Here is a 16,995-nt window from a genome sequence, read left to right as displayed (position 1 = left end):
ATGCTGTGAAAGGGCAGGAAGAAACCCTAACCTTAATCTGCAGCAGCGTTCCAGCCAAATTCAATTGCCCTTTCTCCATAGAGAGGGTTTGATCACTTGGGTGGCGATTTGAGCGATGGGTAAGAAGAAGAAGAGATCAGCGGACAAGGTATGGTGCTATTACTGCGAACGGGAGTTCGATGACGAGAAGGTACTGGTGCAGCACCAAAAGGCTAAGCATTTCAAGTGCCACGCCTGCCACAAGAAGCTCTCCACTGCCAGCGGCATGATTATTCATGTCCTCCAGGTTCATAAGGAGACTGTTACCAAGTAAAATTTACTCGACCATTGGTTCTTTTAAGTTTTATGGTTTCTTTCTCAACTGTTACCTATTTAGATTTACATGATTCATTAATTCCAGGGTTCCCAATGCAAAAGAAGGTCGGGAATCGCCCGCGATCGAGATATATGGTATGCAAGGGATTCCACCTGATGTTTTAGCTGCTCATTATGGAAAAGAAGGTATTTTTATTACCTTCATAGGCTTTCTGATAGATGTGGTTTTTGTATTTCGATCTATTTGGCTAATCAAAAGCCCTTTTGCTTCTTGATATGCTGGCGATAGACACCATCTTCCCTTTTTTCTACCTGTTATTTAGGTTTTCTTTTGTGGTTCAACATGCTTATTGATATTATAATCACAGTGCCTAGCAAAAATTAGCCCTAGAAACCCTATGGTGGGCAAGCACAATCTTGTAGGAACCTGTTGTTCTTGATTTATTTTTTATTCTTGTCAAGCAAGTTAATTCCTTTAGTTGATCTTATGATGCGTGTATAGATTTTCTGTTTCCAGTCTAGATGATCGAAGGTTACTAATTGATTGTTCTTGCTAACCTTTTCAACTAATCTTGTTAAGCCATTTTCTTTATTTGATTTTATGATGTGGATAACTGGAATTTTTTTCTTCTTCTGATTGATGGTGATTGTCAACTTTGAGCAATGTTGTTCTTGTTAGTGCAATTGCATCCTTGTGTATATTTTGTTCTTTTCTTCTATCTGTGGTTATAGACTATTTGTGTCTTTATGCGGAGGTGTGAGATTCGTCACATGATTCTGATATATTGTTCTTTATACTTCAGAGGAGGAGGCTCCTTCTAAGCTGCATAAAGTGAATACCCCGACGTCTCAATACATCCGTGGTGTCATGCCAGGGTCTCTAGGTGCTAGCTATCCTCAGGCAAATAGAATCCCTCCAGTGTAAGTATATTGAACATATTTAGAAGAGAGTATTTACATATTATGTAGGAATTGTTCTTGAATTTGAGTTTTTTAAGTGTAGGATTGAGTCAAGAATTATTTTAATTCATTTTTCTTAATCTTTTGGGGCATTTGGACAGAGTGCTCAAAGGCCTATTTGGAAACTGTGGCTCCATTTGGAAACACTTTAGTTTTTGCTACTGTATTTGGAAACTTTTCTAGATACAGAAAAGCTTGGAAAATTAACGAGACACAAAAATAGAAACAAAAGTGTTTCTAGGTCATGATCCAAATTATATTGTAATCTTTTGTATCATTTGGTATAGATTTTTTTTTCTTGTGGTTTTAGATCAGGAAACAAATTATCTTTTAGATCATTGTGATTTCTAGCAACATAACAAATGTAGATTTTTTTCGGATCATGATTAACATGAAAAAAATGGTATGCACCAAACAGTACATTTTGGCACTAATTCAGCTCTGTTCAATCTATAAAATAAATCCCAGTGTAGAATCAACTGCAGGTAGATCTATCTCCGCTGGGGAAAAAATAATGAGCTTCTTTCTATTTTGATATTGGAATCCATTACTAGTTTTATCCTATTTATTCTCCATAACTTGTATTTTAAGTGCATCTTTTCAAACTTGTTTTCTTTTATTCTTCTTTGCAGATTTAATCCAGTATTCCAAATGCCTCCATCTGGTTGGCAAGTTCCTCCTCGGCCCCAAGCCTGGTTCTCGCAGAACCCCACTGTTTCACTTCCTTCTGCGCCCTTAGGTGTTCAACAACCGTTGTTCCCTACACAGACTGTGAGGCCTCCTGTACTATCTGCCATGCCAACAGTTCAACCATCAATGGCTGTGGTTCTTCCCATGATCCCCTCCATTCCCCCTGCTGTTTCAGTATCTCAACCTTTGTTTCCTGTTTTTGCCAATAATAGTATCACTTCACAAAGTGCACCATTTATGACATCTCTATCGCCAAATGTGTCTTTATACTCTCAACCAGAACTTAACCCCATGAGTGAACAGCTTGCAAATAATACTTTTGGGGGAAGTAGCTACAACTTACCTGATATGCAAGGTTAGTCTCCTATTTATGGCTGTCTTTTTAATTTGTATTCTGCTATACTTTGATTGTTTGTTGTGGATAGATAGTTAGTTTTTATTCCTTCCAGGAAGAAACTTATTACCTGAAATAATCCACCTCTTTTCATCAATCTTCTCATAAATCACATCATTCAAATCATCAACCAAAATACTTCCTATTATATATTAATACCTTTTAAGCCTTTTACCCAAATAGGCCCTAATAACCCACTATTTCATAACCCCAAATGAACAAGGTATTAGTTATTTAAATAACCCGAATCAGAACACGTCCATAATGAATTGTGTGTTGATTTTCTTTCTCTCACCCGCATTTACACAAAGCACATTGTATTTGTAGGGTGCTGACAGATTTTGTGCTTGTTTTTATACTTGGATCATTCTCATTTATTTAAAATTAAACAAAAAAAATACTTAGCTCATTCTCAGGCTTAGAATTATTGGCAGAAGATTGCAATTTTTGCAGACTTATTCTGTTCTCTTAATCCTGGCAAAATACCCAAAATTACACAAACATCAGAATACCCAAAATTGCAGAAACGCCATTAATACCTTACAAAATTAAGTTTCCGTTGAATTAAATTAGATTTATTAACTTGTAAATAGCAATTATGTTTACTCAAAGATCCTTTATTTATGCTAACAAGTCCCATATAATTGAACTAATTGTTGATTTCACCTCATTAATTCAGTTTGTGCAACTTTGCTCCTTTCTCACTAATATGTGTATTTCTTTCCGATTTAGAAAGTTTGTGTATAGATTTTCCATGTTCTTCAGAGCACGTAAAGTTTGATAGATCTGCAGTTCAAATTGGAGTTGTAGTTGAAACATTTATTTATTTTATTTATATTTTGCAGGTGGAGCACCTGTGACCTTGCATTCTTATGCATCTGGTCCAGACACTAGTGGCCCCTCAATTGGACCTCCGCCTGTAATTGCAAACAAAGCCCCCTCTATACAGCCTGCTTCAAAAGAGGTGTATCTAGTCTGGGATGATGAGGCAATGTCTATGGTAAGTTTCTTTTTGCACTTGGTTTCATTCTACTTATAGAGACCTGGAACCACATATCCATATAATCCACACTTAATTTCGGTAATGTAGGAAGAAAGACGAATGTCCTTGGTCAAGTATCAGGTGAATGATGAAACTAGCCAGGTGAGTCACGATTACTTTGTGCTTGTTTTTTTCTTGTATGGGTATGCAGGCATTCCTACATAAATTGTATATAAATTCATCTGCAATTCTTACCATCCTTCTTTTTGACAATATGGCCATCAATTTTGTGGTTATTAAAGATCCAAGTAGGTATTACATTTTTTGCTTGTTACTGTTGACAATTATGTTTGCCTCTTCACATTGGTGAGTGAAGAAATATTAGAATAAGCATACTGCGATAACACCAAGTAGAACTTTAGTTAAAAAGGTGCACCATTTTGTTTTTTTTTGTGAAACTGTGAAGTACCGCCAGGTCAGCTCTTCCAGAGTTTGTCATGGACAACAAAGAAGCAATGTTGTACTAGAGTACACTTATTTTTTCAGATTATTAATATACGTTAGTTTGTATTGTCCAAAGTTGATGGTATTGTGCTTTTATATGTTTCCAGATGAGCTCGATTGATGCTGCTATAGACAAAAGGATATCTGCAAGCAGGCTTGCTGGTCGAATGGGGTTTTAGAGGTTCTTTACTTAACTTAAAGTTTCTTTCTCTCTCTTTCTCTCTCTCGCAACTGTTGTGGAAAAAGAAGTCCAAGAAGAATAGTCAGTACTAATGAAAGGCCTGGATAGATACATTTGTTTGTTGGTGTTTGTTTGTTTACCTGGATAGTCATGATAGGTCTTGCAAATTGCAACTATGTAATCTTGCTCACATTCAGAAAGATAGTTTTACCTTTTTTTTACCATTATCATAAGAAACCTTGATTGATAAAGTGTTTAGTTGTCATTCGGTTTGCCTTTTCCTTCTGAGTAAAACAGTGTTGTGGATTTTTGTTTTGTCAAGAAATACACAGATAATTTATACCGACTTTTTTTGTGGGTTTTTATGCAAATATTTACCATTTGGTGCAGCATATTACTTTTAGTGCAAAATTTTGACCATTTGGTGCAACATATTTATTACTTTTAGTACTATTTCATTTAGCGCAAGATTCTTTAATATTGTCACATAGGTTTTTAGATATAACCATTGGCGATTAAGAATATTTTTCTTCGGGATCTCGACAGTTTCAAGATAGGTTCACTTTAATAAGGAAATGATTCAACTTTCTCTCTGGTTCTATCAATGTGTTTTCTCATGGAATTGTTTGATTTAATAAAGGATTCTTCTACAATTTCTCGCTTGGGGTTATTTCTTGGTTTTGTAACCAAAATAAATAATGTTTTTCGAAAAAAATAAAATAAACTGCTAGTGGGGAGATCTCAAAGGATTTTATGTAGAATCTTGTATTAAGCTCAAATTTTATTAGTTCTAGTACATTTCCTAAATAATACAGTAGAAGCAAAAGTGACTAGGTTCATCATATAAGTGATAATGCTTGCTAACATCTAATAGGATTGTCCAGTTTGATACCCATTTATTATTTTTTAAAGGATGTAACTTGATTGTTTGGGTGTCAAACTATTTTTTTGTTTAGAAGACAAAAAACTTCAATTAATGTAATATTTATCACAGATTTGGAGCAACGAAGTTGTATTGTATCAAATTAAAATAATAGATATATGTAAATAAATAAATAAAAGTTTATGAGGCTTAAGTGTTAACAATTAACATCCAGTTGTGGACGAGCTAGAAGGATTCTCTCCAAAGCAAATGGTGCATTGATTTTATAAGACGCGGTCAGTTCATCTCCTACATGAATATGGAACAACCAAAACTTTAGGGTTTGCATTTTCAATCACACCTTGTTCGTTTATATGTACCCTCACTGTTGTTAGCTAAGTAAACATCGATAGAATGCAAGCAATTTCAGGGGATTAGGTCAAAAAGGATGAGGAGGCAAACACAGTCTATCCCAAGAAACTCGCTAGCTTTATCAAGATTCAAGAACAATATGCATCTGGATTTGTTGTGGTTCAAGAAGAACTCTTTCCAGTTGCTGCTCATGAGGTTTCTTTACTTTTATTCTATATAGTCTATCAAAAGTTGCCATCCTATTTCTTATACACATGCAGGTAATTTCTGCTCAAACAAACCTTATATGGATTTGAATGAAGTAAAAGTTTCATATTTGATCCAACCCAGGTTGTGTTGCAGAAGTTCATGTGGGTGATCTCATCCACATGATAACAGGTGGAAATCAAGCAAATCATACCGAAATGGAATTGTATATCCAGAATAGTCCTAAGAAGACACATGATCATGATCCCTATATGCTTAATCGCCTGACAACATTTTGAACAAAAGAAAGAAGAAGAAGAAGATGAAGAATACTATACAAGTGGAAAAGCCCTCGGATCATGATTCTCATATTATCTCAAGTCAAAGAAAATGATGCAAGAGGAGAAATGTGGTTGTTTTGCTCAGTCAGTCTGGAGATCATTTTAGGGGCATGTCAATTCCTGAATATTTGCCTCTTTTTTTTTTTTTTTTTTTTTTTTTTTTTTTTCTTCTTTAACTATTTGATATCATAATGGATAGTGATTTTATTGTAAAACAATTAATTACATGAATATCAATAACTAATATTAAACAGATAAAAGAAATTTTCTGTTTCTAAATTTGCAATCTGGTAGGATAATAATTTATGAATTTACACCATTTCTGATAAATTATGTTTCTAAATATGATTTTATTAAGATATAATTACATTAACTATCCATAAATAAATAATGATTATGTGTTTAACTCATTAGTATTTAATCATCAGTTAACAAAATACCTAAAATATTCAACTGAATAACTAAAATACATTTTTATTAAGTTTAAATAACTTTAATTAATCTACTCAGTTTTTCAAAAAAATTACTTCAGATTGCATTTTTTTTTTCAAAAAATATAAAGAAAACCTACATCAACAAGCTCTTCTCAAGCTTATTTGAATTTATTTTTTTTATGTTAAATTAAAATATTTATTTGCTGCGAGTACCTCAAAACAAACAGGCCCTCTAGAAAATAATGACAGCTGGATTGTGTCGTTGGAGAAGTTTCGAACGTTAGAAAGGCTACCGTTGCGGAGGAATCAAATTCTCATAAAGAATTAAAAGCAGGGCAGATGCCTGTGTCTCCTCTACATACACTACCGTTGAGAGATAACAAGAGCCGGAAGAAAATCTTAAGTTAAACCGACACTTTCCACCGCCGCCGCCGCCGCCACCACAAATTGATAGAGAGAGAAATGGGAATGGTTGTGGTGATATCGTTGCCGTTAATTTTGTTCGCTCTACTGTTAGGATTCGGGTGTTACTTTTTGGGGAGAAGACAAGGAATGTCGGCGTCGGCACAGATCTACGGCGTTCCCATTCCCCCACCTGGCGCTACATCTCCTCCCATTTTCAAGACCCAAAACTCTGAAGAAGATCTTGATCATCATCATCATCATCATAATAACATCGTCTGAATGATACAAATCCCATCCTTTTTCTCAATCTCTGTCCTGTTTGATGGTTATGTTGTTTATTCTTCCCACTTTTCTATTGTTTTTTACTAAATTGTTTTATTCATTGTTTGTTAACTTTGTTATAAACATATATGTTTAATAAAATACAAGGGATGTTAATTTTCAAACATTATCTCACATTCATTTACATAGTTTGTTCATATGCCAATTTGAATACTATATTTATAGTCTTACAACTCTTATCCCTATGTTTACTTCCTATGTTTTTATAAACTAAATTCTTATCCCTTAAAGTAAACTCTTAATTTTAATTAATTAGAAAGTAAACTCTCAATTTTATACCTATAATTAGGTAAATACACTTTAAAAATACTTGTTCGTTTCTATTAATACATTTCCTTGAATTGAATGGCGACAAGCTAGGGTTTGAATAAACAAGCTTTTATTTATGATGCAAATACTTTAACTAACCCCCCCTTCAAGTAACAACATTTGTGTTGTAGACAGACAAACATCTTCCTTCCATAAATATTTACATTAAAATAATATCCACAACCCATTTGTAATTTACACACCCCTTGGGGCAAAATACACATATATTCTTCTTTTAAGTCACAAATGGAAAGTCACATTGGGAATAATTAACATCTCCCTTTATTTCTATGTACATATTCTTCTTCAAGTTGTAGCAGCAGCAATGCTCAAAGCATTCAGTTCGACATGATGTTTGCCTTCTTCATTCAAGGGATGGACAATAACAGTGGCATGTGCCTCTTCTCTATCATTCGAGACACAAATCGAGGAGCTTACCGACAAAGGCTTTCCGCCAATCGCATTTTCTAGATTATCTTCATCTGCGACTATTTCCCATTCTTCCTTTATTGACGTTACTTGTAAACCCTTTTCTTTGTGTTTCTCAATCTCAAACGCAGTAGGCAGAATCACATAATCATTTATAGGATTGTAGAAGGGATCGAATTCTGCTTTCAACCAGTGCTTGAGAATTCTAAACACGTGACGGTCATTAAGTATGCCTCTGTGCTCACCCGGGACTCCAACCCTAGCTTCTGCGTTAAGCCCATCAGCCTACATAGAGTAGGTTTAGAGATTTTAATTATTTTATCTTCAAAATATTTATGAGAGATCTTTCAATTCTTCTCAAATGTAAATCACAAAAGTGTTCCGTACCATTGATGATTCCACAGGAACTGTTCCATCGCCATCAACACAAATGTAGTTGGCCTACCATAAACAGACAGATAAATAACTAATCCAGAAACATAAAATTATACATACTTCATTCATATTGTCATTTGACTACTAGTTTCATAATATTTTATAGAAGCGATTTTTGGGAGATAATCACAAAAGGCCTTAAAGAATACAGATAGCAAATAAAATCACATCAGAAACTAGAGGAGTTAGTTCATCACATCAGAAACTAGTTTGAGCCATTTTTAAAAGTCAAGGTAGCAAGACGAGTCTACCGCATGTTGAGGAATCAAGACGAACTTTTGATGTAAGTTTAGGAAGCAAGATAAACTTTGATCCAAATAAAATTTGTGGAAGGAAGTATATATGATTCCGTGTAAAGTTGAATAAAGGAACATGAATGATATCACACACTGCAGACGCCAACTTACTTCACAATAACGCAATTGCTGTAAGTCTGTAACAGGTGCCTCTTTACTTCCATAACTACAAACAAAGTCATTAATAGTTAGTTACCCTCCATAACAATATGCAAACTTATTCATGTACGAATTGTAATTCTTTAACTTCAATATTGGTTGCAAAATTACAATGAAAAACCTTAATAAATGTGTTATTACCACACACTATGAGGAGTCTCGAGACTTGTCCCATATATATTGTAGAATCTGACTCCGTCTGGAAGCTTGGCAGAAGACATTAGCTTCCTTGTTTCATTAGCCCATTTTAGGATCTCTAGATTGAATGGTAAAGGAATATCCACGCCACCATAATTAACCTGAAAAAGAGAGGAACCACATCAGCTCATTTCACAGGTCAATGGTTCTTCCTTCATTCAAGCAAGCACCGACAGATAAGGCTAGCAAATGAAAAGCATCCCAAGATAATAAAATAAAGATTCCAGGAGCATAATAACCGTGTTGCTTGCAAGAGCTTCCTCATAAATAGATATGCTTTCTTCTGAGCAATGGGTCTCCAGAATAATATTGGAGTCCCCGTTACTATCATTTCTCTGCCTCCAAATCTCGAGACATGGGGGTTTTTGCCAGTCACAATCCAGATGAGGCATCAACTCATATATGGATGGGCACTCGATCAACTGGGAAAAAAGATTGGTTAGTCCATTTATAGGAATACTGAAAACATTTCAAAGACATTTTTTTTTATCTTTGTCGGATGCAAATCAATTATTTATCATTATTATTGTCGAAGATCATACAAGTACATACATAGTCCAGAAGCTGGCAATGGAGAACAATGCATTGCGGCAACTAACAAACAAAGTCTTGGCAACAAAGTGCATGACAGGTTAAAAAAGGAAAATTAGATGCAAATCAAGTACATTGAAATAAAGAATTTTTAATAAACATATAATAAATCTAATAAACTATAAAAACGCGTACAAGTAAAAATATAAAAATAATTGAAATTATAAAATTCCCCAAGTGATGGAATTGAAATTACTTGCTAGACTAAGGAAGGAATTGAAGCTTAAGAAATAACATTATATTTCAATTCTAATTCTTTATTTAAAATTATTAAACAAACAATGGAATTGGAGTTGGACCCTCTAGCAGAGGGCTGAGGATCATTAATTTCCCTCCCCTTGCATGTAGTTATTCCCAGAAAAGTCAGTTTAGTAATTATCCAGTTATTTAAGTTTTAGATTACATTTAAGATGAAGTTTAATTACATATCATTATCTGTATCCTTATCCTTGTAATCCTCACTACATACAACTAAATATAAAAAAAGAATGTCCATTCAATTTTCATATCCTTCTACATGGTTATGAGAACCACACACAGGGTTATAATTTGGGATATATCCCCTTGTCTCCATCAATGGTTGGTCATAATTTTCTGTTGGTAGTGGAATTCATATTGATCTTTTTCTCCGACTAGAAAATTTTCCTCGTCTATTAGTTTTTCCTTATCAATAACTTTTTTCATTTTCTATACTTTCATTCGACTTCCTTACTTATTGACTGATTCCGTATGAATCTTGGGTGGTTTGCCCTTTATAAGTGTCAGGACCTCTTTACTTAAAATCTATAAATTGATGTTATCACGCATCTGATTTTCCTTTCATTTGCAGGTCCATAGACACTGGCAATGACATGTTTAAGTTTTAGCTGTATGTTGGCCTTTTACCTTTGTTTATTGATGCGGTGCAAGAGCCATTCCTAGTTGGTATTATTGTTCAGGTTGCTAACAACTTAGATTTGATGAGATTGATGGAATATTATGTTAGGAAGTTACATTATCTTGAAATTGTTTTTTTTTCAAAGTTTATCAGTATGTTACTTATTCCAAATAGCCTATAAACGGTCATAGTTCTCTACAAGTAAATATCAATAAAATCTCTTTTTAATTCTCATATTCTTCTACGGGGGTTTATAACTATTCCATTTAGAGGAGGGACTGAAAACATACAGAAGAACTCATACCAATTGGTGCATGCTCCATTTTGAAATGAAGAAGTTTTGCTGCCAGCCTTCAACAAACGATACTCCATTCAAAAATGTAGACGTTATATATCCAGGTGCACCTGTTAGCATTGAAGGTTGATGACATGAAGCTCGTCAAAAAATTAAAAAATAGATATCTTATGTATTTCCTTTTTATGGAGCTCAATGAAATTTACCAATCTTGCACCAAAACTATTGCCCATTTGAGGAAGTTCAAAGTATGGGCTTACAAACTATTTGAAAATTGTATTTAGAAATTATCCTAGATGGTTATCAGTAAAGATATACTATTTGTATCTTTACTTGAAATATAAACAATAGTCAATGAAAAGTCAACAGAATAGAGAATAAATAACTACACAAGGAGATGATTTTAAGCATACTGCATACCTCAATATGAAATTTAAGTGTGTAACCAGTTTGTATTTCATTTCTATAACCAATACTTCAATTTACCCTTCCCAATTTCACCTTCTTATTTGGTAGTAAATTATGTCAACAGTCAACAAATCAAAGTTTAGCACCAAGTTCAAGAAGTAAAAGTATGAATTCAATAGAAAGCGTTCAAATTCACAATTATATTGACACTGTGGTTGCTAGCCATTTTTACTGAGTTACTTTTATTCTCTATTCAGACAAAGAAAATACGAAATTTCTAAACCTACAACCTCTTTGATGCAACACAGTGAAACCAGTTTACCTTGGAATGGGGCAGCAATTGCTATCCAATTTTTCACATATTTCTCAAACACCTGCATAATAGTTTGATTAGGAGAGATTTGCATATATAGGAAATATATTCATAAAAGAAGCACATCTATGAATTAAAAAAAAGAATAAGAAGCTAGGAGATGGATTTTACATCACTGTGTAAGCACATAAAACATTTGACTAGGAGTCCCCCCATAGAATGACTTATTATATTTATTTTTTTCCCTCCTGAAGCAGTGAACACTTCCTCCAATCTCTTTGCCAAGCGCTCCATTGTCTCAGGAAATCTTCAAGTGAAAGAAAAAAGGCCAAAAAGGAAGGAAACTTGTATTAATAATCATGATAGAGACAAAATTGACAGACATGTACATGTCGATTTGGAAGGAACAAAATAGAAGAACATTCCAAGGGAATCGTATCGGAATCGAAATAATCAAAGGGAAAATGTTTGCCTCAATCAAAAAGAGGGGGATTTGCACAAAATGGGACTACTTTGATCTTTTAGGAATCTAATACTTGAAACTGAATTCCATTTTGTTTTTCCTGTCTTTCTTTCTCATGTAATATGATTGCTACTGGCAGTCATAACTTTCCATTTTTTAATAAAAAGTTGAGCTTTTCTCAAAAGAAATCCAATTTAATAGCTTTATAGATAAGGTACATTAATGAAGGTACTTCTTTAAAGAAAATATCAAATAAATGAAAATTTAAAGAAAGGACATGTTATTTTACTACTGTTAGTCACAGAACTTTGAGATTCTTATCAGTTTGAAGCAAAGTCTACTATTTTCAATGTGATAAGCAACCCTTTTAACTAGTTAGATTATTATCATAATCATGACATGAGTCGTTATAGAAATATTAGCATGAGTTGTAATATTATCATACTAGTTGGATGTTTCACGAATTCACCACGGTTATGCGACTTTCGAGTTACCGTGGATTAGTGAAAAGGTTCTTCCCTTTCAAAAACAGAAAACTCATTGGAAACAAGTCTGCATAAAACTACTCACATCACAATTCTCCCAACTTGATACAAGCATATACCTGTTACTTTGGCGAAAATCATATCCAAACCCAAACAACGTCTTTCCTTCTTGGTAACCCCACTTGGTCATCTCAACAATCATGTCGTGGAAATAGTATACGCCCTCGCGCCCAACAACCTGAAAAGTGAACTTCATAATTGCTCCATGTACATATTAATTTCATGCAAACGATTAAGCAAGAGATGTAACCATCAATGACCAAGCTTAGATAAGTGTTCTTTAGTGAATATATGGTGATAGGGGCAACTAATGGATAAAAATAAATCTACTTTGATAATATGCTAATATGGACCAATTTGCTAAATTTAGCAAAGCTAAAGAGTATATATCAAAATGGATCTACATTTAAGGTATATAAGAAAATCACTAAAAGGTTTAGGGTATATTTAGGCATCTAAAGAAAACATAATTATACAGTTTATACCTACTTAAAGAGTTATGAATGTGACTTGTGTAAAAAAAAACAAAAGTCAAGCCCAACTGTATATAGAGATAAAGCAAGTTTTATAAAGATGTCATCAAAGCTCAGTTTTTAGAAGGGCTTCTTTATCCATTCAAAGGAAAGACAAATGCAACTTTTATGCCTCATAACTTTAACTCCCTTCCATATGTGCACACATTATACAATCATTTGACATAAAAAATCCATTGTACAATGAAGAAAGTACAAAGGATGTTCCAAGGATATGAAGTTTGCAATATAAAAAGATGAGAAGAGGATTCCTCGTCTTCCTTGAAAAGAGAACAGTTACTAGAATGAAGGTGGAGACTCGTAGCTCAATGGTAGAGCGTCAGAACCTATCTTGCACGGATACGGCGATACGACAAATTTTGAAATATAGGATACGATACGTTTAGGATACGCAAATTATAAAAATTATAAAAATAAAATATATATAATATTTATATAAATTTAATATTAAAATAAATAAAGATAGGCAGCGGTTGTCGATCGTGGGCAGCCACCGTCTGTCTTTCACCGGTGGCAGTTGTCGATGACGGCGGTGGTTGAGCAAATGGGCAAGAGAGACTAAAGTAGTAAGTTACAGTAGTAAAATTAGATAGGGTCAAGAGCAGGAAGTATTAGGTTAGTGTTTAATTTATTTTAAATATGTCTTAAAAAAAATATTTTCACTTTGATCCTAAACTTTTATTTTTAAATTTACCCAAAACGTATCTAAGCCGTATCCAAACTGTATCGGATTGGTAAAAGTCAACGATACCTATTTTGTCGTATCCGATACCCGTTTTCCGTATCGTATCCGTATCGGATACTCCAAAAAAATAAAAATTTGGAGTATCCGTGCTACTTAGGTCAGAACTAATGTCCACAAGGACATGGATTCAAGTCTTCAAAAAAAAGTTTACTAGAATGAAGTCTCCCTGCTTTAGATTGTTAATGGCAAGCGTTTTCTGATATGGATGGTACTATCAAGATATAATTATTTTTGTGATAATTCAAAATAGTATCTTTTCAACTTTAACTAATCAAAAATTTTAGGGCTGTCATATAACAGAACCTCAATATACCATTGAATAACATGCATTACAATTTCTTCAACAAAACTTGTCATCAATTTCTTATGGTTCTAGAAGCAAAATTATAATGACATTCGTAAAATAATTAGGAATTTATTCCAACAAGCATTTGTTTTTTCGTGATTTTGAGAGAAGAAGAAAGAAATAACCAGATGAATAATCATACCATTTCAGGGTCCAATATATCAATTGCGTATAACCCGTTTCTGTCTTCAGGGACCTTGATATTTGTGTTAGGATCTAATGACACAGACTTCCCTGCATAAGGAGACAATAAAATGACATTCGATATGCATAAGGTAGATCAAGAATGACATTTACAAAAAGAAAAATGAAGCACCAAAATTTAAATAATATGAAAAGATGGCAGAGTAAACTTGTGACACTAACAACCAGCAAGAACTTAGTAGAGGAACACTGTTTACTGCATGTTTAACATACACATAAATAAATATGGTTTAGAAGGGGAAATTGAGTAAGAAAAGGGATACTGGTCAAAGCCATAGAGGATAATACAAAGAGAAAGGAGATGACAAAACAGACCAACAACTTCTCAAATCATTTAATAACTTTCCATACAAGATCATCTGAGGCTATATTTATATGCCTTCTCTTCACATTATTTATACATTTTACCATCTATCTTTATTTACAAGAACACCATTAACGCTATACTACTATTTACAATCCTGATGTTACCCCTATTTAAAATCCTTATCCTCAAGAATTGGGTGAAGTTGGATAGTGGCATATCCTCTCCATTTCCCTCAATCCTTCACCAAATAAGTAGCAGCATCCATTTTCTCAATGTTAATGGGAAATGGTGATGTGTCATACCGAGTAAAATCCCTACACAATTTCTTTGTTGTTGTCTTGAACCAAGGATAATGCATTACATTAGCAAGTGAAGGAACAAGGGAGAAGACCATTGTGTCTCTAGGTTGGTGGACAAAAAACATTGGAATGGAATGAAAATGATAACCCATTACCATCTGCAATCCTCCTTAATTGTAACTGGAGTACCCTCAGTCGAAAAATGATCAAAACAAGTAGTTGACCATTTGTATCTGGTGTGCAAACCCTTTTCTGGAAGATGAGTTATATTTCTTTAAATAGGTTATCCCTTTCATAAATCGATAGATCTATTCAAACAATCGACAGAACCTCTTAGAAAGTGTAATTCGCATCCATTTTTCTTTTCTTGGAAAGCTGTGATTTTTCTTTTATAAGAGGCTGTCCAATTCTGGGCTAACACAAGTCTGTCTCTTAGTCATGCCCTAATCACAAACTACCCTACTAAAGCAGCCTTACTCCAGTCGGTCTGAAAAATACACCAGAGAAAAGAGCATAGAACTTCTATGGAAACTCAATTTTTTCCGTTTTTGTTTCTTTATCTATATTTAGCATTGAAACATATAAGTATTCAGTGTTAGTGACATGAATAGGATCATTGAATACCTCACGAATTCAATGAAATCAGACAAAATATAAGTTTTCAAAATAGACTGATAAATAAATAAGCCTAGAAGAAAACTTGATTGATCTTTTAGATGATAACTAACATATGGATCTTTTAGCTATTCACGAGCCATCAACTCCTTAACCGGCAAAGAAAGAACACTAGAGAACTAGAATCCAAAAGAGAAAAATCCACATACCGGTAGAAGGGTCAAATCGAGACCAGAGCCTGGTTCGAAACTTATAGTCAGCGCCAAGTATCCGAACCCAAACCCGTTCTTGTTTATCGTCATCAGTATTGACAGCGTGTAGAATTGAACCGGCAATTCCAGGCACCAAGAGCACAGGATCCAGATTAGGATCGACGTAAGGCTCTGGTTTCCCTATGAGTTTCAACCACAGCTCCACCGATTGAACGATCTCCTCTAGAAGCATCCCTACACCCGCCATCATCACCATTGTTTAGCGTCTTTACACCAAACTCCGATATGATATAGAGTCGTAGAGATAAGGTCATAAGAAGACAAATTATAAAATAATCAATCTTGATTGCTTAATTTCGGTGGGAGGACTGTTTTATTTATTTTCCTTTTAAATAAAGCAAACATTAACCCTTAAACTATTGTTACTTGTGAGTTCCTCACAAAAATTGTGAAAACAAATTTTAAAGCCAAATATATAATATGAGCCGTGATGTGATCGGGCGAACCTATTTGGAGGCGAGAGTGGTCATTGATTCAGGCCTTATTATGAGTCCAATTTTTTAATATTAATATATATAATATTTAATATGATGCAAAAAGTTTGCCATGATTTTTATATACATAACTTGTCAGCTGCCGCCCCAATCCTTATTTGGCCATCTCATGGCCCCAAAGGTATCAAATAATTCAAATCCTTCTCAATTTGATCATCTATTTCAAATCTTATTTGATTCTTCAATTTGTTGATCTTATAGGCTAAATAAAGAAGTATTTTCTTTTATAGACTGATGTGATTTTGATGAAATGTCTGAAATAGGTGGAGCTTTAGTGCTTACTTGCGTTAATAGATTTTTTTTGGTTATATTATCAATGAATTTTTGAAATTTATAGGCGAGACTCAAAATCAAAATCATAGCAATTAATTATAACAAATGTTATAATATATTGAAACGATGAAATCTTACTTCTATTGATCCATGGTATGAATGAATGTGTTGTTGAGTTAGGTTGTATTGATTAAATTAATTTTGTTTGAAATATCTAGATGAATTCAATCTTTATTTGATGAAATTGTAAAATGTGACAATTTTAGAATCTGTCAACTGCAAGAAATTAGTTATAGCTAATAAAATTGATGTGGTGTAAAATGTCTCATAAACATTTGTCTGGAGCTCAAAAGAAAAAATTAAAACAAAGGGAGGAGGCATTAATTCAAAGTCAAGTCGTTGATATTAACAAATATTTTAGTATAAATAACATAACAGAAAGAGAGAAATTAGAAGATAGTTTGGTGATTAAAGAACAAAGTCACTATGAAAATGAAGAATTGGTTGAGGTTGTCAATTTGGGTGTATCGAATGAGAACTTGGAGAATGACTCTCAACATGAAAAATTAAATTCGACTGAGAATTTGAAGGATCCTAGACATTGGAATAACATTAGTCAAA

At 33.7% G+C, this 16,995-nt stretch overlaps 2 protein-coding genes across 7 annotated transcripts; one reads left to right on the top strand and one right to left on the bottom strand.

Moving 5' to 3' along the window:
• LOC124922335 (protein SUPPRESSOR OF FRI 4-like) lies at positions 1 to 5,942 on the top strand. Of its 6 annotated transcripts, none has more exons than XR_007097796.1 (10): positions 1 to 309; positions 401 to 501; positions 1,119 to 1,236; positions 1,908 to 2,320; positions 3,205 to 3,359; positions 3,450 to 3,503; positions 3,953 to 4,026; positions 5,124 to 5,184; positions 5,302 to 5,520; positions 5,591 to 5,942. XR_007097796.1 is itself a non-coding variant. In XM_047463069.1 (8 exons), the coding sequence occupies exons 1-7, from the start codon at positions 116 to 118 to the stop codon at positions 4,022 to 4,024; spliced, it is 1,107 nt and encodes a 368-aa protein (XP_047319025.1). In that variant the 5' UTR covers positions 1 to 115; the 3' UTR covers positions 4,025 to 4,026; positions 5,124 to 5,223. The 6 variants fall into 6 exon arrangements, 4 of the variants coding, with proteins under 4 accessions (XP_047319025.1, XP_047319026.1, XP_047319024.1 ...); XR_007097797.1 differs by having other exon boundaries at positions 5,319 to 5,520; positions 5,591 to 5,941; XM_047463069.1 differs by lacking the exons at positions 5,302 to 5,520; positions 5,591 to 5,942 and having other exon boundaries at positions 5,124 to 5,223.
• Positions 5,943 to 7,410: 1,468 nt separating this feature from the next.
• On the bottom strand, positions 7,411 to 15,883 carry LOC124922334 (lecithin-cholesterol acyltransferase-like 4). The gene is made up of 11 exons (XM_047463066.1): positions 15,545 to 15,883; positions 14,053 to 14,144; positions 12,346 to 12,464; positions 11,450 to 11,585; positions 11,288 to 11,339; positions 10,567 to 10,667; positions 9,034 to 9,216; positions 8,738 to 8,895; positions 8,549 to 8,603; positions 8,094 to 8,147; positions 7,411 to 7,991 (listed from the first exon to the last, which is right to left on the bottom strand). Exons 1-11 carry the CDS (start codon positions 15,801 to 15,803, stop codon positions 7,584 to 7,586), a joined length of 1,617 nt encoding a protein of 538 aa, XP_047319022.1. The 5' UTR covers positions 15,804 to 15,883; the 3' UTR covers positions 7,411 to 7,583.
• Between the last annotated feature and the right edge of the window lie 1,112 nt (positions 15,884 to 16,995).

This window comes from Impatiens glandulifera, chromosome 1 (genome assembly GCF_907164915.1).
Source record: "Impatiens glandulifera chromosome 1, dImpGla2.1, whole genome shotgun sequence".
Classification (NCBI taxonomy): Eukaryota; Viridiplantae; Streptophyta; class Magnoliopsida; order Ericales; family Balsaminaceae; genus Impatiens; species Impatiens glandulifera.
This window is presented reverse-complemented; position numbering and strand designations above follow the sequence as displayed.